The sequence below is a fragment of the Anarrhichthys ocellatus genome, unplaced genomic scaffold (genome assembly GCF_004355925.1).
Source record: "Anarrhichthys ocellatus isolate YVR2014 unplaced genomic scaffold, GSC_Weel_1.0 scaffold64, whole genome shotgun sequence".
Classification (NCBI taxonomy): Eukaryota; Metazoa; Chordata; class Actinopteri; order Perciformes; family Anarhichadidae; genus Anarrhichthys; species Anarrhichthys ocellatus.
In genome coordinates, this window is record NW_022280094.1 from 792,369 (window position 1) to 815,089 (window position 22,721).

At 41.8% G+C, this 22,721-nt stretch overlaps 1 protein-coding gene across 2 annotated transcripts in view; it reads right to left on the bottom strand.

Annotated features, from left to right (window-relative positions):
- Window positions 1-48: 48 nt before the first annotated feature.
- Window positions 49-22,721, bottom strand: part of LOC116397231 (uncharacterized transmembrane protein DDB_G0289901) — a 33,757-nt gene continuing 11,084 nt past the window's right edge. Inside the window, exons 2-4 of one of the 2 annotated variants that reach the window (XM_031872485.1) lie at window positions 7,489-9,073; window positions 5,806-6,315; window positions 49-577 (exon numbers count right to left, since the gene is read on the bottom strand). In XM_031872485.1, coding sequence (XP_031728345.1) covers window positions 555-577; window positions 5,806-6,315; window positions 7,489-8,872 — 1,917 coding nt within the window. In that variant the 5' untranslated portion in view covers window positions 8,873-9,073 and the 3' untranslated portion in view covers window positions 49-554. Of the gene's footprint in view, window positions 578-2,777; window positions 6,316-7,488; window positions 9,074-22,721 lie in introns of those variants that run through there. The other variant, XM_031872484.1, reaches the window with a different exon arrangement.

The window sequence follows — 22,721 nt, forward strand, 5'->3', positions numbered from 1 at the left end:
GGGGGTGGGGCGGGTGGGTGGCTGCGTCCGATACATGCAAGCGTGTCTCGATTTTCTTTTTTTTACATTTCAGCTTTTTTCTTTTCTCTCGTAGACAATATAAAATCTCACAGACAAGCAAAGAAAAGAATAAAAAAACTGGATGTACATGTTTGTATGTATGTATGTTTGCATGTATCGGACGAAGGGGATGAATGAATGAATGGATGGATGGATGGAGGGATAAAAAGAAGGGCTTGAATTATTGCTTTCTGAGTAATTATTATTTTCACTTGTCATCTACATGAATTGCATCTTTCTCATTCTCTCAATCTCTCTTTCTCACCATGGTGTTCTGTTAACATGTGATTTCTCCATTTATTTGGGAGGAAGGAGGAGGGATGAAGGGAGAGAGGAGGAGGGGAAGGAAGGAGGAGGGATGAAGGGAGAGAGGAGGAGGGAAAGGAAGGAGGAGGGATGAAGGGAGAGAGGAGGAGGGGAAGGAAGGAGGAGGGGGGGGCTCAGAGCTCCTTGCTCAGCGAATCCCGGGCAGTGCTAATCCTCTTTGTGTGGCCTCACACGTTTCCCGCCTTTTTGTCTGGTAAATGATAACAGAAGAGATTGAAAAATGTATTAAAAAATAGGTCTTGAAAAAAGGATAATAATAATAAACAGTCATAAAAAGGGTTATATGTTGTATGTGCGTTTAGTGGTTTAGTACAGATGTTGGTCTAGTGTTGGGTTAGTTCAAGTTATTTTTTGTTAAGGACGTACACAAAGCAAACAACAACAACAAACAGTTTCATGTGAAAAGTGTTGTCAAAATATAACGGAGGATCATCATCATCTCTGACAACCAACAGGAAGACGTACAGTCTGTCCATCTCTCATTGCCCTCACAGACTCTTGACCATAAGGAGATTTTTCCCTGAAATCAAATAACCTGACCATCGTCTGATCTGTCTATATTTATGTCTTTCTGTTTGCTTCCCCCCAGAGAGAGAAGGCGAGTTAATCTGGCTTGTTGAAGAGGCTCCGTGACACTTTGATTTTGCCCACTAATCCGTTGATGGACTCAACTCTATTGATGTCTGCTAAACCAGCTTTTCGCTTCCACAGCAAACAGAGAGCTAACTACCTAAGCTACAGCTAGTTAGCGCTAGCAGCCAGCTGCCTATCAGCTGGAGGACGGAGGAGGGAGGCCAAAACACAAAGGTCGACAGTCTGCAATGAACCTTTTGGTGGTTTTAACCCTTATTGTAGGTCACAAATGGCTTTCATGTTTATAGACTCCATTTACTTTTTTTTAATCAATGATAAGTTGTTTCTGTCTTTCTCAGAATGTCCATTGAAAAGGCAAAAACATGTTATTAGCCTACTCATACGAAAACAGAATAAGGAGTTGTGCAGCTTCCATTTTTTGTTAATTTGGTGATTGCACTAAAGGCATGAATGCTGAGCATCGTTTTTTACTAAAACATAAACATAATCACCAACTCAGTCGGCAAAAACTATTTTATATTGCACGTTTCTGCAAACAATGGGATTAACGTATGTTGTCTGATTTATTTGTTAACATTACTGTGATTGCTCATAGAAAACAACGGCAAATTTTGACACCTAAAATTCACCTCTGCAATGTCTTTTGATTATTTTATCAAGACATTTCTCATGTTACACTTATATGCATAAACACAAAAGAGGTGAATAAAGATGATTTTGGGTGTTTTTATTGGAATCAATTTGAGGATTGTGCATGTTCAATTTTTTATCTCTTATTTTATAAGTGTCATGCTGTTAGGGACAAGTCGCACTGATCTGGTCCTGTCTAGGTCTCGAAACACTCTGGTCCTGGTCATTACTTGGTCTTGGTTTAACTGGTCTTGACTTCAACACTGATGTATCCCATGGTTTGCAAAAATGTGCAATGCCAAAATCTTTCCTGGCGACTCAGCTGTTTATCACGCACTCAATTTGAACATTTGTAGTAAAATTGTCGGCAGATAGCTAGTTTCTAAACATTTCCTGAGACAATTATCCTTTTGGTGTCACTGCAGACGGGGCTCATTCAGCGTTAGCATGGAAGACGAAGAGAAAGAAAGAAAACTTCCCCAGTCCAATTCAAATATCTTATAGCAACTGAAATGGGTTAGCAACAGTTCACAGTCAACTGTTTCTGAAAGGACTTTCAGCGTTGGCTGGAGGACTTAGGATTACGTAGATAGGAAAATAAAATATACAAAAATCTATGTCATCATTTCTTATTGTTAAATCATTTCCATCCAAAATGGATGGTGCATGGGCCAATACGCTTGTTTCTGACATACTGTGGGAGAATAGTTGCATATGTAAATATGCATATGTAAAGAAAGTAGTTTGAGATGACTTTTAACTTAATTGATTTAAATACTCTATTATAAATAACATGGTGGTTAATAATACAAATGTGCCTGAAAAATCTAACAAAAATGGCTGCTTTTCATCAGCCAAAGTCCGTTGTTTAAGAAAATCTAACCCAAATTGAATGGACAAATAGTGCTAAATTGTGATCACACAGTATTTTAGCCCTCGAAGACTAACTCTACAATCATGCTACTGTTTGGAGTAGCCCGATGATGCTTAGAAATTGTAAATGGGAAGCTGTTCCCAAAGCAAGCACCCCACATGACGGGAAAGCGTCAGTTACAGTTTAGGTCTATAAAACCGCATTTACAAAAAATATATCTGAAACCAACCCGACCTCATGGGAAGGCATATCAATAGCCCGCCATTTACTGATCTTTCCACGTGTCATTAGAAAGGATTTTAGGTTTTTCGCATGCCATTATATGTTACAAGGTTAACGTTGTGAAAAGGCTTTTAGCCTGTCACTTAATGCTACGTAGTTACAGTGAAAAGGTTGTGGTTATATTTAGGCAACAAAACAATATTAGTAAGGAAAACATGTCACTAATGTAACTTGAAACTGATCTCATATCAGTGTCCTGGTTGAAAGTCCTGTTTGTTTGAGCCATCCACCATAAGCAGCCTCTTGAGAGTGTAGTTACACGGATGTATTGATATTGCAGTCAGTGCAGACTACATGGTGTACAAATGACACGCTAAAAGCAAGAAAGATGTTCTTATTGCAAGCAAAATGACTTACCATTGCAACGTCATACATACGCCATTTGGCGAGAGTAGGCTATTCAACTGAATTTATACAGCCCAATATCACAAATCACCCAAAATCACAGATCAATTATAGTTCAGAGCCAAAGCTCGGCGTTAAATGGAGTTACATTTTAGCCAAAGAGTTTGAGCTACAAAAGGGCTTCTAGTAAATCGCACCGCAGCAGCAGGAGATGCGGTGCTCTCCACAAACATCTGCTGGGCTGCATGAGATCAAAGCGGGGTGGGTTGCTGGACATAGAGCCTCACACTGCACTTGAATGGAGAGGGAGGCTGGGACTGATAAATAATGGAGGAGGGAACAGAGCACCTTCTGGCTCACAGGTACTTCACCTCCTCATACCCAGTGTCCAGCAGCTTTCGAGCTTCGGGTCCCAGGTGGGAACGAGTAAAACGGTACAAAGAGAAGTGAAGCTTTGCTGGAAAACTGCTTAGAAACTAAATGGCTCAAAATATCAGAAGATGTAAAATTGCATCTCTGTCCTTGTATTTCCTCACATCAATGCCAAATCCAATTCATTTCTTCAGGTCATGACTGCACCAAGTAAAAGCGGAGAATCAAACACGTTACTGCTCTAACATGACTGTTTGGTGGGGGCTGTAGTTAGCTTGCACTGTGACAGAGTGTGCCATGTAGCAGTAAAATATATTTGTACAGAAATTCATGAACAGCCAGCCTCTAACCATAGCTGCCCTGGGAATCTGCACTCACCATCTGAGTCCTTGTAATAAGTTAAATCGTTTAGATTGTTTGGCTGTTTTTGAACTTGACGTGACAATGAAATTAGCAGTCACTAAAGTAAAAGGGATGCTTCTCTCTCTTTCCAACTCTCGTTCTCTAGTCTATCGAACACACGCTGGATATTTAACAACTACAATTTCATTAAAACTCAGGAAGAACTGCTGCATTATTGTGTCATGCAATCACCCAGGTAAAGTTAACATGCCTATGTGGTTCTGCACATACAGTGGCTTTACTTATGTGTGGACAAACTATATATATATAGTTCATCATGTTGGGAAATACGCTTCTTCAATTTAATCCTGTGTCTGTTGAGTATGGAGCTGGAGTCAGGATGTGGTTAGCCTAGCTTAGCACAAAGACTAGACGCAGGGGAAATCAGCTAGCCCGGCTCCAAAGTTAAAATAAATACACCTACCAACATCTGTAAAGCTCACTAAGCCACGTTTCCACCAAGAAGTTCCTGTTCATTTTAGTCCTGTTACTACTTTTCAAGGAACTAAGAGGTTGCCTCAGCCCATTGTTGTTTGAGTTTCCATAGTGGACTTAAGACCTGCGAATATTAGACAAACAACGTCTCGCCCCAGAGGTAAACACACTGCAGCCTGAAGCTCAGTGTGCCTGCTCCATAGTATTTACTGATGCATGTTGAATGTAATGTCTGTCTGCACATAGAATCATTGTGTGAGTGTTTGATAGGTATTTATTTGTGCTTTAGAGCATAACCACCATGAAAATATCAGAAAAAAACTTCCCTCTCATTTACAGCATCTATTTCTCTTTTTCTCTGTTTTTTTTTTTTATGATTCTGGAAAAACCTGACTTTACTTTCAATGTTATCAAACAAAGAGAAATGCTCGCCCCTCCTAGAATGGTCCTTAATCCATTCTAGAGCACTTACTTGTTTCTATGAATGACGCAGTAAACGAGTTGAAGCAGAGACGCTGTGTGTGTTTGACGGATCAGCGACAGTCATCCCTGCAAACCCCACTTCAAACATTCCTGTACTTTCAGAAGGTACTACCCCCCAACCAGGGCCTTTTTGAGGGTGTCCCCACAATATAATATACAATATACAATACAATATAATACAGGCCCTAGACCTGCGGTTAAAACGCAATGAGTTCCTCAAAACGTTCCTAGTCACTGGGGAAGGTTTTAGCATTTGTTAAGGGGCTTTAGTGAGCTGAAGAGATGTTGGTGTATTTTTCTTTTACTTTGGACAGGGCCAAAGGTAGCTGATTCCCCCTGCTTCCAGTCTCTGTGCTAAGGTAGGTTTACCACATCCTGACTCCAGCGCTTCTATTTAACCACAGACATCCTAACTCTTGGGGGAAAAAAAACATATAAGTGTGTTTCCCAAAATGTTGAAATATGTATAGCCTGTACTAATATGTGTGATTTTACATTTGGCACAATTTAAGTGTTAACGTGAACAGTGTATTTTCACATACATGGGTTAACCTGTGCATAAATGTGTGTTTGTGTTATGTGTGCATGTTTTTAGTATCAAATGTCGGTGTAACACCCATTTAGACCGTTGTCGACACACAGCTCCCTCTCTAATTGGTCAGCTGCGGCTGACACCACGTTCTGAACAATGGCCACTGCTGCCTCTCGAAGATCCCTCTTCCTCATCTCCTCCTCCTCCTCCCAAACTCCCTGGTCACATGACTCTGCACCATCGTGACAACCTCTGTTTTGTGGAGACTCCGCCTCCCTTCCTTCCCCCTCCTCCTCCCTGCTAACGGCTAGTGCTAGCTCAGGTTCTTGACAGCTGGTTTTAGTTTGTTTACTGCTACCGTTTATTAGTGCTGGCGCTTGTTGTTGTTGTCTGTTGTTAGTATCTCCTTCTTTGCTGCTGGTGCTGTTTTGTGTCTCATCAGAGTCCCGGTCGGCGTGCTCTAACTCACCGCTGTTCACGGCTGTGGCATTGATGATGTTGGCGTTGCTCTCTTCTTTCGCTCCTCCTGCCTCTTTGCTCTTCTTCACAGGGCTGCCCCCCGTCATCTTCTCCTCCTCCTGGTGGTTGTGTTCGGCGTTCTCTTCCCCTGTGCCGTTGGAGCAGCCGTTCTCCCCATTGGTCACGGGAGCTTCAACTGGCATCTTCTCCACCTCCTTTGCCGCCTCCCCTCCGGTCTCCACCGCCGGCGTCTTCTCCTCCTCCCCTGCATCTTTGTCATTGGTCTCCTTGGCCGCTGTGTCAACTTCACCATCAGCAGCTCCTTCCTCCACTGCCTCTTCTCCCTCTCCTCCCTCCACGGCCTCCTCCTCCTCCTCCTTGGCACCCTCACCCATGTCCACACTAGTGGACTTGCCCTTTCGCAGGATGAAGTTCTTCAGAGAAACTGCGCGGCCAAAATGTGTGCGCTTGACCTTGGCTGACTTGCCGTCTTTGCCTTCCTCTGCTGCTCCATCCTCACCTGCAGGGAAGAAAAGAGTTCAGGGTTAAAGCTTCCTTATGACGAATGAGATTTTCTTTGATTACCTCTGAAAGGTAATCAAAGGATCACAAAGGATTCAAATAAATTAATTGATAGGTGAGTTTATGATTTTCCCAAGCATAATAATTAGTATACTGGTAACTAAATTTAAGGCTGCCTTAATACATTTTTAGCCACTAGGGGGAAATAAATAAATCTAGATATACTGACACATACAGCCACACCTGTCACTGGCTTATTAAATTGGTATGGATGAAGATCGTGACCAACTGAACACAAGTCCAGTTTTTACTCTACTTTTAGCTCCTTTTTGGTCTCAATGTAGCAACTCTGCTGGCTCTTTAGCTGCTAAAGGCTCAACTTTCCTCACCAGCCAAATTGGATTTAAAAAAAAAAAATCGATATAAAGAAATCCGATTTGAAAAAAATATATGATTTGCAATTTAACAACTCTGTATTGTATCTACTTTCAAGCAACGCCGGTGCACAGTAAGCACCTCATTTGCCCATTTTTTTTATCTCACATTCTTTACGGGAAGATGAGCTGTGCTCGTCACAAAGAGGAATTTAGGTTGAAAGTGAATACGTTTATACCGATCTCCAACCAAAATGTAGATATTCTCTCTTGAAAATCAGTTTAAAAAATGAGCCCAGGTTTCTGTATTTTTGAACCATTTTCTGTATGCAGCCAGAGAGCAGAGAGGCAGCTAAATTTAGTCTTTGCTGTTGACTGAAGCCAAAGTGTGACTAGAATTTCACATCAGATGTTGAATATTTTATTTGGGACAATGTTCAATTACATTACCTCCCCCAGAGTTAGCAAGCCATTAACTCCTGTCTGTGCTCCCTGGACAGGGACACACGAAATGTGTGTGAACACGGTGTCAGACTGTGAATGTTTGAATGGTGTCCATGGTAAACTCTGTGTCTGGCCTTCTCTAAAGGGTCACATAAATCTGGAGGGGGGTCATGAGATGATTAATGGTGTAAAGTTTTGCTACACTCTGATCTGTGGGTTTATTTGAGAAATATTGGATAATTTAACCTTTTTGTGTTACAAACAGTTGTTTGAAAGAAATCGGAGATGTTTAGAAATGTGGCCCCAACCAGATGCTGTGTTTTGGTACAAAGTCACAATTTCTGTCATCTAACCTGTGGCTGCAGCTGTAGTTGCATCCTCCTCCCCACTGGGGGCGCACTCTGTGTTGGCACGTTTGGACTTGGGGATGACGCGCTTCTTGAAGGAGGTCCAGATCTCGTTGGCATGTTGCGTCACAGTCACACCTCCCGCCGTTGCTGCCTTCTCCTCCTCCCCTCCCTCAGCCTTTTCCTGCCCTCCCTCCATCTCAACCTCCTCTGCTCCTCCCTCTGCCTTAGCCTCCTCTCCTCCCTCATCTCCTCCCGCCGCTGCCGCCTCCTCTGGCTTTGTGTTGTCAGCAGAGTCTTTGTCAGAACCCTTGGCCTTACCGCTGATGCCAACCATAGATGTGTCCCTCTTCAGGCCCTGGAAGGTCCAGGAGCGTTTCAGCTTCCACCTTTTCTGCCCCGACTCCTTGGAGTCCAGAGTGGAGGAGTCTCCGCCTCCTTCTCCTCCTTCAGCTCCATCCTCCTTAAGTTCTTCTCCTCCTCCTCCTCCGCTCTTCTTGTGAGCCTTCTGAGCCATGAGCTTCTTGAAGGAGTGCCAGCGCTTCATGTGCTTGGTGGCTGCCGAGGAGGACGATGCTTTCTGTTCTTCTTCTGCGCCTCCCTCTGCACCTCCCTCTGCGCCTCCCTCTGCTCCTCCTGCTGCTGCACCCTCCTCTATGGTGGAGTCTGCAGTGGTGTTAAGTGCTTCAGGATCTTCCATCCGGTCCAAGGACTTGGATCGGACCATTACTTGTTTCTGGGGTTCTGCTGCGGCGCCGTCCTTCTTCTCGGTGCTGCGATGGGAGAAGATCCTCGCCACCGGCTTCCTAATTAAATCTCGAACTGTGGATTTAGCCTCGGCCGGTTTGCCCTTCTCTGCTTTCTTCTCCTCCTCCTTCTCTCCATTTTCTGGAGCTTTCTCTATCGCTGTACCTCCCTCTGCTCCGCCCTCAGCTGCTGCACCCTCCTCACCTCCTTTCTCTCCCTCTTTCTCCCCTCCTTCAGTGGCATTCTCTTCTCCTCCTCCAGTGGCTGTGCTCTGCTCTTTCTTCTTCCTTCCCCCCATCACCTTCCCCAGGCCGCTCTTGTTGAGGAAGGAGTCCAAGAACGAGGTCTTGGGCTCAGTAGAGGAGGCGTTTTCCGAACTCTGAGGAGGAGCTGCCTCCCCAGTCGCTGCTGCTTCTCCCTCCTCGGCTCCTGTCACCGCCGCTGTGTCGTTAGTCACTGTCTCTTTGTTATCAACAACCTCGCTGTTGACAGCGGTGCCATCTTTATCGACAACTTCACTGTTGACAGTCTCTGATTTTGCGTTGGCGTCTTTAGCCTGTTGCTCGGCCTCCGCCGGCTTGCTCTCCGGGGTTTTCCCGTCTTCCTGGACCACCGGCGCCGCGCTGGCCTCCGTCGCCGCCATTTTGGAAAGGGAAAACAAACAACAACAAAATAAAAAGTGTGTTCTTTCCTTCCTTCCCTGGCCTTCTGCCCTCCTCTTCCTCTCTCTTTCTGTTTTTTTTTGTTCCTCCCGCTGTGGTGGCGCTCTCAGGTCATGGAGAGCAGGGTGGAGAACAGTGATGAGGAGGAAAGATACTCAGCATCCTACTAGTCCTCCAAACTCCTGCAGAGAAAAGAGGGATGAGAAGAGGGGCAGAGAGAGAAAGAAGCGCAGATGGTTAATAGCCTGAATCAACACCATAGACACTCAATTAGTCTAGTCTAGACTGTGCATTGAATGGGGAATGAAATATAACAAAATAGAGAATCTCAGAGGGAAGTGCAATGCAATTATGATGTTTCCTAATCAGTCACACTTCCAAAATTCACACCCTGTGTGATCTGCTGTGGGACACACACACTCGTACTTTTTGAAATTACATGGCTCAAGAGGTTTTTGGAGATGCAAAATGTGCACCACACAGCAGCAATAAAAAGGCCTCGCTTCCTAAAAGCCTCATTATTATTCTGTTCAGAGGTTGACGCTTAACTTTCATCAGTTGGTGTTTCAAAACCACAGATGGACGGCCCTGAGCTGGTATTTGTCCAGAAATGTAACATTGTTTTGTGTTTGACAGTCTCATCCAGCTCAGAGACCTTATTTAAGCAACATGGCGATTCATGGGTTGAATGTTCATTCAAGGGATTTGGTATCGCACGGCCATAAAGTTGACTTTCTGATACAACTAAAAACAGAATGGTCACACTTGAGAGAGTTTTTGTCAGTAGTATGGGTAAACCTCTAAAAATATTGGATGCTATGTCCATTAGCACCTTTTGTTAGACTCTCCTTCCTTGGTGTATCCACAAAACACCCACATCTTTCAAGGGTTCATCCCATCATCAGGCTTGATTTCCTAGACTTGACAAAGATCCTCTATAGCACCAGGAGACATTATAGTTCCAAAGGGTGGTTTCTACTGAAGCCGTAAATCTTTAGAAACGCCTCAAATATTTCATATTTATAATAACATGTCACCCAGTGCAACAGTGCGTTGATGTGTTTTTAAAGGAGCTCTATGGCACAGAGCAAGAAGTTATATCAGCCTTTGATACCCGCACATTACTATAGCATTTTCATGGGATTTGTTGACAATAAGAAAAATATACCAGACTTCTCCTTTAAACGCTGCTGCTTGGTTGTAACACCTTTGGAGAATTTACTGAATGAATCAGCAGATCAATGAATTTGTGAGTCACACACTGATGCTTTTCAGTTGTGTGAAACTGTGAAGAGTCCAGACGTTTAGTGAATTCAGTCACACACTCTCCGAGGAGAAGGTGAGTGAGTCAGACTGCAGGAGGCAAAGAGATGCAGAAAGAGAGGCACTCGGGTGGAGAAACAATCACACAGGGGAGATGGAGGGGCAAGTGAGGGAGGAGAACACAGACAGACAGAGAGAGAGAGAGAAAGAGAGAGGTGTAAACACATACATCACATGCTCCAGATAATCTCACTATGTTGTTGCCACAACTGACTGACTGACTGACCAACTGGATGGCTCACTGGTCGACCGAACGCCATATTGGCTCGCTTGCTACACTGGCTGCCTGTTAGATTTACTGTTTGATTCACTGACTGGCTGGCTGGTTAGTTTACTCAGTTCAAACTGTTTAATCAGTCAGAGCACTCCGGTAAAAACTAGAATTACCACCTCCGCCAACCAGTCAAGTTGCAGTGTACATCCATGTCTGTCCAAATCATTTTATCTCTTACTCAAATCAGCCTTCATGATTCCTATTTCGTTGTCTCACTGGTACCTGAAACAACACCGCCAACCACCACACCAATAAATGGTAATGGTAAATGGACTGTACTTGTATAGCGCTTTTCTAGTCTTTCTGACCGCTCAAAGTGCTTTCACACTACTTGTCATCATTCACACACTGAGGGCTAAGATACACCTGCCATCAGACTATCACATTCACACACATGCACAGCTACGGGAGTAATGTTGGGGTTAAGTGTCTTGCTCAAGGACACATCGATATGCGACCAGCGGAGCCGGGGATCAAACCACCGATCCTCTGATTGAAGGACGACGCTGCTCTCCACTTAGGCCATGTCCACACTACTCCGTTTCCATTTGAAAAGGCATATGTTTTGCTACGTTTACACTGAGCGTCCACACTACGCCGGAGTTTTCGAGCACCGAAAACGGAGGAGTTTGAAAACGCTCCCGAGGATGGATACCTTTGAAAACTCCGGGGCTGTGTCTTCGTGTGGACGGTCGAAAAGGGATACGTTTAGAAACGATCACGCCCACACCTGCGTTCGCTACTCCCTGATTCGTCACACACCTATCACGTGACCGTTTCCCAGAAGATCACAAACAACAACTTTGATTACAGATCGACTACCAGGTCAATTCAACATGGACAACTGATTACAGGTGTTGCTGACCTTGTTGTCTTTACTAGCAGCTGTTCAGTTAAAGTCTGCATTTCTGCAGAGAAGCAGCTGTTAATGGAGCGATTAGCGAGCGGTGTGTCCAGCGGCGTTATCAGACCTACGGAGCGGCCGTCTGAAGTCACGGTTATCGGCTTTAGAGAGGGTGATGGACAAAAAACGGAGGACTTTCCTTTTCTTATTAATGCTTATTTTGTTCTGCACAACTATTGTGAAGTCCACACACATAAACTATAAAGGAACAAAACATGAATTGCTCTCCAGTAGGACAGAGACTTCAGACACCAGCAGAGCTACGAGTGAGAACAGAAACAATGAAACCGAGGGAACGAGTGAGACAAGTGTTGACCACATTTATGGACCCATAATCTAGTAAACCATTATGTGTAAGTGTTAATATTCAACTAAATTTGATGTGTGAGAGAGATAGAGCAAGACCTGCAGTGTTGTAACTAAGTCTGAAAAATAAACCTTCTAAAACCAGAGCCAGTTTTATGTATATTATCTGGAAAAATAGAGAAGACTTGCTGCTCACCAGATAAGGCACCGGTTTGCTCCAACTGAACAACATCTTAAACCCTCTGCACTAGCACACCTCCGAGGTCGGAATTGGGTGGAAGGCCTCGACAATTTCTGTGACTTTAGAAACACAATCCATGATTAGCAAGCTGTGTGGAGGCGAGAAATTAGGCTGGGTTTAAAGTTCTCTCTCAAGCTACCTTTTTCTTTCTTACAGAATTTCTATAGCAAATACTTGTCCAAAAGGGTGTGCCGTTTCCCCCATAAGTGAATATTTATTAAGACTTGTTTCTCTTTTCACCACAGAATGTGGCCGTATAAATCCTTTTGCCTGACAGTGTAGTCAGATGACACGTTGTATGAACTAGTTATTATCAAACACACCCCCAGCATTTAAATCCAAGATTCTACACAGGGCGGAGGACCGGACGTTTGGATTCAGCCAAAGCTTGTGTCTTAAAGTGTCCCAAGAGGCAATGGGAAAAAGTAGTCTGCATATGTAGGAAATGGTAGCTCAGACAATACAGGAGGCGACTGATCACCTCAACCATGAATTCACTGGTTTCAAGTCATTAAAACGCATTTAATAAAATCATAAAAATTGCAGCTTTAAACAGAATTTATAGTATTAATACATGTGAGTTTCTCCTGGATTCTAACCAGCTTTGAGGCACGTTCAGTCACACGAGACGAAGCTTGTTTTGGTTTCTCTTTATTTTGGGTTGATTATATTTGCTCTTGTTGGGTGATTACGCTGCTGCAGCAGCAGAGGAGCATTAGCGTGTTGGATGGTGGATGTGAGGCTGAAGCCCCGAGGTGTTGGAACGGCATCAGACAGAGGAGGACGACAAAATGGAGGGATGGGATGAATTGGGGGGAAGAAGAGGAGGGGGTGCAGGATTGGGAGGAGGAGTGGTGCAGACATGGGCTCATTGCGAATTGTGTTTCAATTCGTCTGTCTCTCTGCCTTTCATTCTTCACCTCCGTCTGTCTTTGTCACTTTCTGACTGTCTCCATCCTTTTTTGCTTGTCTTGCTTTTCCTCATCTTTACCTATGTCTTTCTCTATCTGTCTCATTTTACCTACCGTTTCTTCCATCGCTGCTGAGTCTCTCTTTCTTTTCTTTACTCTTTGCCTTTTTCTCTCTGGCTTTCCTCTTATTCCATCTCCATCTTATTTTCGGTCTTCCCATTGACTTTCTTACTCTCTCTTCCTTTTCGTTACCATTATCATCCTCTCGCCATCTTTTTTTGTCCTCTGCATTTGTTGTCTTAATCACCAATACGTCCTCTATCCATGTTTCTGTATCTCTCTCTGTTTGTGTCTCTCGATTTGTCCCCTCCTGTCAGTCTTTATCTCTCATTTTGTGCTTCAGTCTTTCTGTTTATGACCTCTCTGTCTGACTGACTCTCTTCCGTCCAAAATTCATCATATTTAACTGATCATAGCAGAGAGCAAAGACCGTGCAAATGTTCCCATAACCCTAATATATATAGTCACATTTAAAAAAGAGAATCAAGGACACACTGTGTCATTAAAGTTCAACAGGTTGAAACCAGGTTCCCATCTAACCTGTGCCGCCACCTTTTGGCAAGGAAAGTAAAAGCTGCTTTAGTTTAAACAGGCATTGAGCTGTGTGTGACAATTTATATTGTACTAGTTATACTTGTTAAATGGAGATTACTTTCTGCTATACAGTAAAGAGAATCTGTCCTGGTTTTTTTTTGTTGGATGTCTGAAATAAGGTCTGTGCTTAGCACAAGCTTTCTTCCGATGTTCTGTTATCTGACATTAAATGAAACAATAAATACCACACTCGTGAATTTTGAAAAGTGTCTTAAGAAAGGTTGATGTATGAGACTACTATGTGTCACCAGGCCTAACACTAGCCCGCCTTTAGCTTAAAAGTGGTGATGTGAAGTCATGCAACATGTACTACCTTTATACTACCATTGGCTTTTTACTTCTGGCAATTGCATTTTTGCTTCAAAAATCATTAAAAAGTGTTATTTTCCTGAAGCGAACATGTAGGTTTTATAAACAGATTTTTTTATCAACTCTTTTTAAAAAAAGATTCTGCTGTTGTTCTTGAATGCACTCTTTATGAAATAAGTAATTGCTGCTAGTGACATTGGGATCTTAAAATTGTTTCCACAGATTAAACTGTGGATTTGACGTAGCTTGTCAATGTTAAGCGAGATTCAGGCGGATGCCGCCCCAGTTAACATCATCAACCCTATTCCAACCTGCTGCTGAGTTAACTCAAGCTGGTTTCACTGATGTTTAGAAATAATAACACATTTCTTTTTCAAAACCTTCCAAAGCCAACATCTGGTGTGTTCACACATGCAATTACAAAGGGACAAGTAGCAGGAGGAGGTCAGTCACTTTCTCTGGAGGACTGATACTCAAGGAGGCAGTTGCAAAATCACAGCGACTGCCCAATCAGTACTTAATATGTAAATGATGATGTCACTGCTTGTATAATACAAACTGAGTAAACTGCCTCTTTGTATTTGTTTACAGCCAGAAGTTGATTTGTATTTATATTTCTGGAGTGTGAGACAACATTCAAGTCTCTCTCCTAGAAACAAAGTTTATCTACTAATTTGCAACTGGAAATACATTTAGAAAAAAATGCAATCATTAGATATTTTTTGTTTTTTCATCAACATAATGAGAATGTATCTGCAATGCCACAAAATGTCCACTGACAATGGATCTGTAGTGACGAATGCATAACTAGTCATTTCTGTAGCCATGTTTAGGTACCTCTGATCCATACTATGGAACCTGATCCATAGTATGGATCAGGTTCTGAAAAGACAACACATTCCTACAACTCAGAAAGCAACACCTCATATACTGTCGTTTATACTTCACAGAGCCAACAACTTATCAATATTAACATCATTTTTAGGAACACAGGGTTACAATATTGAATTTTAGCTGACAGGCGACACACGTCGTAAATGCAAAACCTCAATAACAGCATCTACAAGTATCACATCAGCCACCCAGTCGCCACAAAAAATGGTGGCGTTTTACGTTTCCGCACACCATGAATATGTTGAATGTCGACGTTTTTGCTTTCAGTCAGAGCAAGTGACGTAGTGTATTGAGTGACCATTATTGAAAATGACATGGTAAAAAAGTTACGTAATAGCAAGCAAGCCAGTGGAGCACAGTCACATCCTCTACTAAGGTAGACATCACTCAACTATATTTTTACATATCTAATAGCTGTTTGTTGCTTTATGAATGTACAGAATGTTAAATACAGCTCCTTTAAGGTTAGAAAAAAGACAATAGTTTGTGTTAAAATAATAACCTAACAACGGTCACGTAACAACGTAATACCAAAAAATAAGAACTGCCCTTAGCAGACTTTAACTTGTGCTTTCACACAGGACACTAACAGATGTCTCCTGGGGGAAAGTTCTGTGTTTTTTCACCCACCCTCCTTTCTAACTTGTTATACTCATAATTATACCATGTAACTTTCAATAAAGCGGCTAGATATAGTGAGTCACTTGCTCTGACCAAATGCAAAAACGTCCACATTCAACGTATGCGTGGTTTGCAGAAACGTGCAATGCTAACGTATTTTTTTTCCTGGCGACTGAACTACCATTTCCTCTACAGCAGGGGTCGTCAACGTTTTTCAGGCCAAACTGATAGAGAAATGGAGCAGGGACCCCGACTATATACAGTATATTGTATAAAATTGTGTTTTATATTAAATGGGCCTAGTACCGTGTATACCTCTTTATTGTGCATTCAATACTAAGCTTTTCAAATAATACACAGGTTCATATATTCATGTTTTTATTTTAAACATGTGCAAGGTACAGAGAGTAGGGAGGCCGTGCGACTGCCATTTATAAACAGCTGATACCAATGCCAATATCAACATTGTCTGTCAATTGCATGATAATCATGCATACAAGCTATTCAAACTGATGTTTTAAACATAAATGTGGAAACGAAAAATGAGTGATGGCCTATTAGTGCCACTGCCATGCATAAACATACCTGTTATCTTGCAGACAATACTGAACTATTAAAATAATGGACAGATTCATGTTTAGAGAAAAAAAAAAAAAATTTTTTTTTTTTAAATTGTCTAATCAACCAAATATTTCGTGGACCCCCTGCAGTACCTCCGCAGAGCCCCTGTTGAACACCTCTGCTCTACAGTGTTAATAGTTCACTACATTAAACCAGTAACAATGACTTGTCAGGCACTTTTTCACAGATGCACTCTGTTTATATTAGGTTTCAAAGTTCTGGAGGCAAAAAGCTTCTGCTGCAGATGACTTTCTTATTATGTGAGGACTTTCAATGCCTCATGGGTGCATTTACAGCTGCATGTGTTTTTACTCTCTGATGGCAATCTAATCCTCCAGTTAATGCAGCTATAATGTGGGTCAATAGGGAGGTGGCTGAGTGGCCAATCAGTTTCCCTCTTCACACTTTGATAATAGTCCTCATCTTCACACCTTCCTCTTATCAACATGTACCGTACTCAACCCTGTGCATTCACACACAAACACACAGCTTTGGTTCTTCAGTTTAACCTTTCGTGGTGCAGATGTGCAACCTTTCAGGGCCTGAATATGGAAACAGCCTTCTGTGAAGGTGACACGTGGGCTGTTTGAGATAGTTAAAAAGCAGAATGTGAGTTAAGATAGAACTTTATTTATCCAGAGGGAAATTGTTATGCAACAGTTCCAATGCAAAGTAGGAACGATTACAAATTCCAGAAGGTCCCATTTTCACTGCATGATGAGACATTACAAACAGCTACAGTCAGACTATATCATGCACTCAATAGTATAAGTCATACTCTTGAATTACTTGATTTCTTCCCTCTAGTTAAAGAGTTTTTCCCTTGAAATACTACATTTTGGCCAAACAAATAAAGTATAGTGAGCACATACATTTTGAATTTGAGGCAACGATTTGTATTATTATTCTTTTTTTATCCCCAGCATTACCTGCTATGGGCTCAGTAGGTTCCCATGGACATTTTGAATTAAGTGCTTCTAAATAAAATCTGAGGCCGGGTGTCACGTTGTTTTTCACCACAAACAAAGTTTCTATTGAATACATTTTTGAATTGAACTGAAGTGCTGAATGTGAATCTAAATCTTTGACACAACAACTACACTTCTCATTTCTAGGAAAAAACTGCTGCTCACAAACAGTTCCACTCATGTCAGTCCAAACTGACAATCACCAGTTTGTTAGTGTGACAGTGATGCACGAAGCTCCGACACTTTGTCCTAATCAGAACATACTGAAAAGTAATCAGGTAAATAACGTTATGGTGAGTTTTAATTTGAAATGCAAAAGAGCAAAAGCATAGCAATCAATTATCAATATCAGATATTTACACTGATGTCCAACATCCAGTTTGATATAAGTGAGTCCAGACAAAATATTGATCAGGCAGAAAGTTTTGGTCAGAAGGAAAGAAACTATATTTGGTAAGGGCGTTGGATGCCTTTTAAATTTAAAAAGGATTTTGCATAATGTAGCCATAATGACACTGAAAAAAGCCTTAATATATGTAAAGACCACTGAAGGTGACATTTCCGGTGATGTATGGAGTTGTACTTGTGAAATATGGAGCTGGGAACATCAAGTGTCTGCAGCATTTTGTAATAAAAAAAACATCAGTCAAATTTAACGAAATCAGGCCTGCAGGAAAACTGCTCCGCTCCGGTCCGAGCGTTCACACTTCACGGAGCTGTCGGAGGTTCACTGATAAAGAGCTGGTAGACATTCAGCCTCTCGCTCCACAGTAGCTGCTGTGGGAATTGAACCTGTGACCTGTCAGACAGAGCCCAAGCTGAACGGAAACTGTGTCCGGACAGAGATGAGAGCGGGTCGCATTCATTTGTGCGGTTTATAAACCGACTCGCATTAAATCAGGTCTTTCACAGCGATCCTGTGACCAGATGAAAGATCGCAACAGAGAGACGATCTGAGGGAAGACATGGGAATACGTTTCCCAGGACTACGTTATATAATTAGCATGATCTACTATATGACAAAATCTGACACTAATTGGAGGGGAATTTACAAATTAATGTGCTTCATTTGTACAGAAAATGTGACAAAAAGCATTTAAACCCAATTAAAAATGTATTACCAATATTTGTTGAATATTTTTCACAGTCTAATGGATAACTGCATCATTATGGAATCCATGCTATAGTAATTTAGAGTCAATCTGCTGTGTCGGCTCCCTTATTTGCCTAAATGTAACCATATCTTAAAGGCATCAGTGTGCTTTAAAGAAAGTTATTCTCGGATCGTCTTAAGGGTTCAGGGTGCTCCCAATGGGCTGTATGGGTATTTTTCTGAAGAATGAAAAAGAAAGCCAGGGAGAGAAGTTCAAACCTCAGCTGCTTTCTCTTCCACACACCGGACCAATCTGCTGAAAGGGGCTGCCGGTTTTCCCCACTCCAGTTTTGCAAAGACAGGGGGGTACGGGGGTTCAATGAGCTGACAAGCCTTTTATTTGAACAGCAAGTGAGGAAATGTTCTCTGAAATAAACAATCCCAAAATCGCCTGACAAGGACCAAGAGTGCGGAGGTGTAAAATCAACCTCAACCTTTCTTTCTTCATTCTGCATCTTCGAGGAGAGACTGTTGGAAAATGTGCAACATTATCCCTATTTGTACAATTCCGTGTGTTGAGACTTTAAAGACAAAATTCTTGCAGAGGGGAGGAGGATATGACTGCAGTCCATATTTCCGTCTGATTGGTCAGTCTTGGTCATATTGGGGGAACATAACACATCCTACACGTAGGGCACAAGTGGCTCAAGACTGAAGAGCAGCAGAGATATCACAACCTGACCAAAACACGTATCACTTCTATTTAGGATGAATTAAATCTATTGATGTTGAAAACAGGAATTTAAACCAAAGCCTCCTTTACTTTCACAGCTACACAACAAAATCCCAGAAACAAATCACTATAAAAAATCGAATCAATTGTTCACTGGCTCGAGGCCAAACTGTCAACTGCCAAATTTCACGGAGAGCTGCTCAAAAGGTTTTAGAGAAATCCTGCTCTCAGACAGACAAACTGATCTTGCAGCAGCTCCTGCTGATTCAGGGGATTGAATGGTACATGCAGTGTAATACTCATACAGCAGCTGCCTGTGTAATGATATCTCTAACAATGCTTTCTGCACAGTTGCCTCGAAGCAGCAACGGCATCTCATCTCTACTGTTGCTGCTTTAACCGCAAACTGTTCTGCAACAACTGGGTTTTTTTGACACAAAAATGGTCATGATTATTAGGAAACATCAAGAATAATCAAAAGATCTCATTAAATCATTGCTTTGGGAGTTCATTTGATCTTCAGCACAGCATTTTGTATTGTAAAATGATGTCTAATATATATCATATTTTTTATGTCTAATCTTTGTTCTTTTCCCTTCAAAAACAAAGGCTCCTGTTTGGATGTTCTGGACAAAGCTGAGAGATTGATCCAGACCCTTATAAACAATGATGATGTACTACGTAACACATGCAGTTTGGCAACAGAGGTAGGGCAGAGTGCAATAGCTTGTCGAGCTATGCAAGGGCATTAACCACCAAAAATGGCGAACGCAACCTAAACAAAAACCTAAATAACCGTGTGCTTTTAGTGAGTGTGTAGAATACACTAGCAAGTAGCCCTATATATATATATACTGTATATATATATACATGTATTTGGTGGATAAACCCAGCGTGTACTGTTACACCACCACAACCACGTCTGTGGTCATGTACAGATCGTCAAATACCATGACATAGACTTACAAACACAAGCATTTCCGGTCCAGTGGTAGTCGACACGTATTGCAGCCATAGAAGCCAGTGGTGTTTCAGTGAGTGACGGTGTGAACTGAAAATTTCTAATATAATACTCATCTGTGTTTATTATCTACGCCAACCATTTATCTATACTACGAGCAACTACAGAAGCATTCAGCTGAAAGTCACCAATTAACTCAGTCACTCGTTAAACTGAAACACCTGTTGCTCTGAATCGGGTTGAGAGTGTCGGATTTCTGTGGAACTCGGCTGTTGGAATATAGATTTTGAAAAATGAACATGCAACAACCAACAACATTTTGATTATGGTAACAGTTTTTTAAGTTTACTAATTCATCTGGATGACTGGAGCAAAACGCCACTTCTGTTGCCAACATGTGCGCGTATATTTTCGATGGTGTTGGCTGTGAAAGGGTCCATAAAAGGAACCCTGGGACCCAAATCGATGGTGGCTGATTTACAATAGAACATTCTCAAAAAGAAAGCATTTGTTGATGGTCCTTTGTTAAAGATCTCTTCAATAATTGCAGAATAGTCATTCTCACCTATAAATTCAGGACTGCTTTGTGAAACAAATCAATCATCCCCATGTTCCATGATCGTGCACCCGCTAGAGAGCCTTTCGGCAAGAGCAGATCAGATTTTACTGTGTATGTATTGTACCCCATTGATGCAGTAGGAGGCTTTGCCTTCTCTTTTAAGCCTCCTAGGATTGATCTAGGAAGTGAGGTCTCAATGAAGGTGGTATAGAAAAGGGTGAATTATTTCACTGAAGAATGTTTTTTCTTGGAAAAGATTGAGCCAAGAGGTTGATTATAGACACTCCCTGTAGACGTACCCTTGGCACAGAGAGCAAACTCCCTGTTCTGAACATAGACTGTATATACAACCTGTAAATATTCAAACCCAACTCATTGAATACTGATGCGTTGGTAGTCTCTTCGAAGGCTGCAACTATCATTCATCTGATGCATTATTTTTAATTAACCATTCAGTCAGACATATTAGTACTGAAATGATTGGATTATTTATTGATCAATTGATTTACAGAATATTAATTGCCATCAATTTTGATAACCGACTAATTATTTCAGTCATTTATTCTGCAACAAATGCTAAACATGTTCTTACTGCAGCTTCACAATATGCGCATTTGCAGCTTTTCTGTTTTATATCATTGCAAACTGAGTAGTGTTGGGTTTTGGACTGTTGGTCGGACAAAACAAGATGTTTGAGGACGTCTCCTTGGGCTCTCAATATGGGTTGCAGCCCTATGTATCAGGTAATCGTTAAACCACATCCATAGTGAGTTCCCAGAGCCCAAGCTGACATCTTGAGATGTCTGGCTTTGTCCGACCAATAGTCAAAAAACCCAAAATATTCTGTTTACAAAGATATAAAGTAAAGAAAAAGAGCACATTTTCACATCAGGTAATCTGGAAGCAGGAAAAGTTTGACATTTTTGCTTGATAAACAAATAATCTGTTATCAAAAAGGTTTTTCAAGTCAAGTAACTCATCTTCTTGGCAGTCCCTTCTGTCCTGCTGCTGTTACAGACCTCGAAATCCTTTCACAAGCTGCTTCTTCTTTGGCCCAAACAACGATGGCTGCCAGAAATGGAAGCTGCTTCCATTTGTCTGGTTACTCGTCTTTTTCATATGCTGATTTAATCAGATCTGAGGCATCCAAAATGGACTACAAAATGTTGACATGGAGCGTGAATGAGCAAGCCTGGCGTGGTGTGATCAGCCCCGCCGAGCTTTAGGCAGATAAACTGTTGTTGTTGTTGTTGCTGTGGATTAAAGCCTGGTGTGTTCCTGCAGCAGATTGCCCTCGGAGAGAAGGGACAGGCCTTTTAGTGTAAAGGTATTAAACCCAGGTCTAATCCAGAACTAGGAGAGCAGCCAATTTAAACTGGATTCAGCCCATGGGACGACACATCACTCATCTATCCCTCTCTAGTCTCTAGGGCCTATTTTACAGTCTCTCTGTTGTTCTCTGAGATTCTCCCTCCATTATGTCTTTGATATGCTTTCATGTCCACCACCACCCTTTATTTTCACATATGATATTCAGTGACCTGGTGATATTTGATGTTTATCTTATTGTCAATAAATCTCATAAAATAATTAAAAACAACAACTGTATTCTGATATATCTTCTTCCTCTGTGCCACAGAGCTCCATTAAAAACGCATCAATGAGCCACACTGTTGCACTGGTTAACATGCTCCTTCATCACCATGAACTCACACACTGTAGTTTATTTTGACTCAATCCCACATACACCTTCCTGCTGCCACCAATACAGAAGCACCAAATGTGGATCGATCCGCTGCTGAAAAAAGTCCCCAAAGCAAATGTACTATTTCCTCCTGTTTGTTTGATGAAAATGACAGTGACGAGCAGTTTTAGGAGATTACTGATGAAACTATGTATTTGTGTTTTTAAAGAGTCATGTCATGTTAGATGAACAGAACAGGTGCTTATATGGAAATGGTGATGGCTGTTTTTCACTGTTTATAATATTAGATCTAGACTGATCAATTCGTCAATAAATCTGAGAAAACCATCAGGAGGTTAATCTGAACTAGAAATTCTGAGTCGCAGCTCTAAACATCTATATTGTTCTCTGTGATATTCTTTAATAAGTTGTTATGTTCTGTTATTCCATTCCTGCAGATGTCCTGGCCCTGTGAACATTTAGCAGTGTGTGTGTGTGTGTGTGATCCGTTTTTAATCCACAGTAATACTTTTTTTTTCTCAATATATGCCTTGAAGCCATTCGTCTTCTTTGCAGCTCTCGAGCAGTTTGAGCTGAATTGAAGGTTTTTTTTGTTCGGCTGTATGCCCTCATTACCATGCAGACCTATATTTTCAAAATTGAATTCACAAATTATCCCTGCTGTCGTAGTTTTTGTGGGGGGGGGGGGGGGGGGGGGGGGGGGGGGGGTGTTTTTTTGAGGGAAGAAAAAAAAAAAGTTTGGTGGGTGTGGTG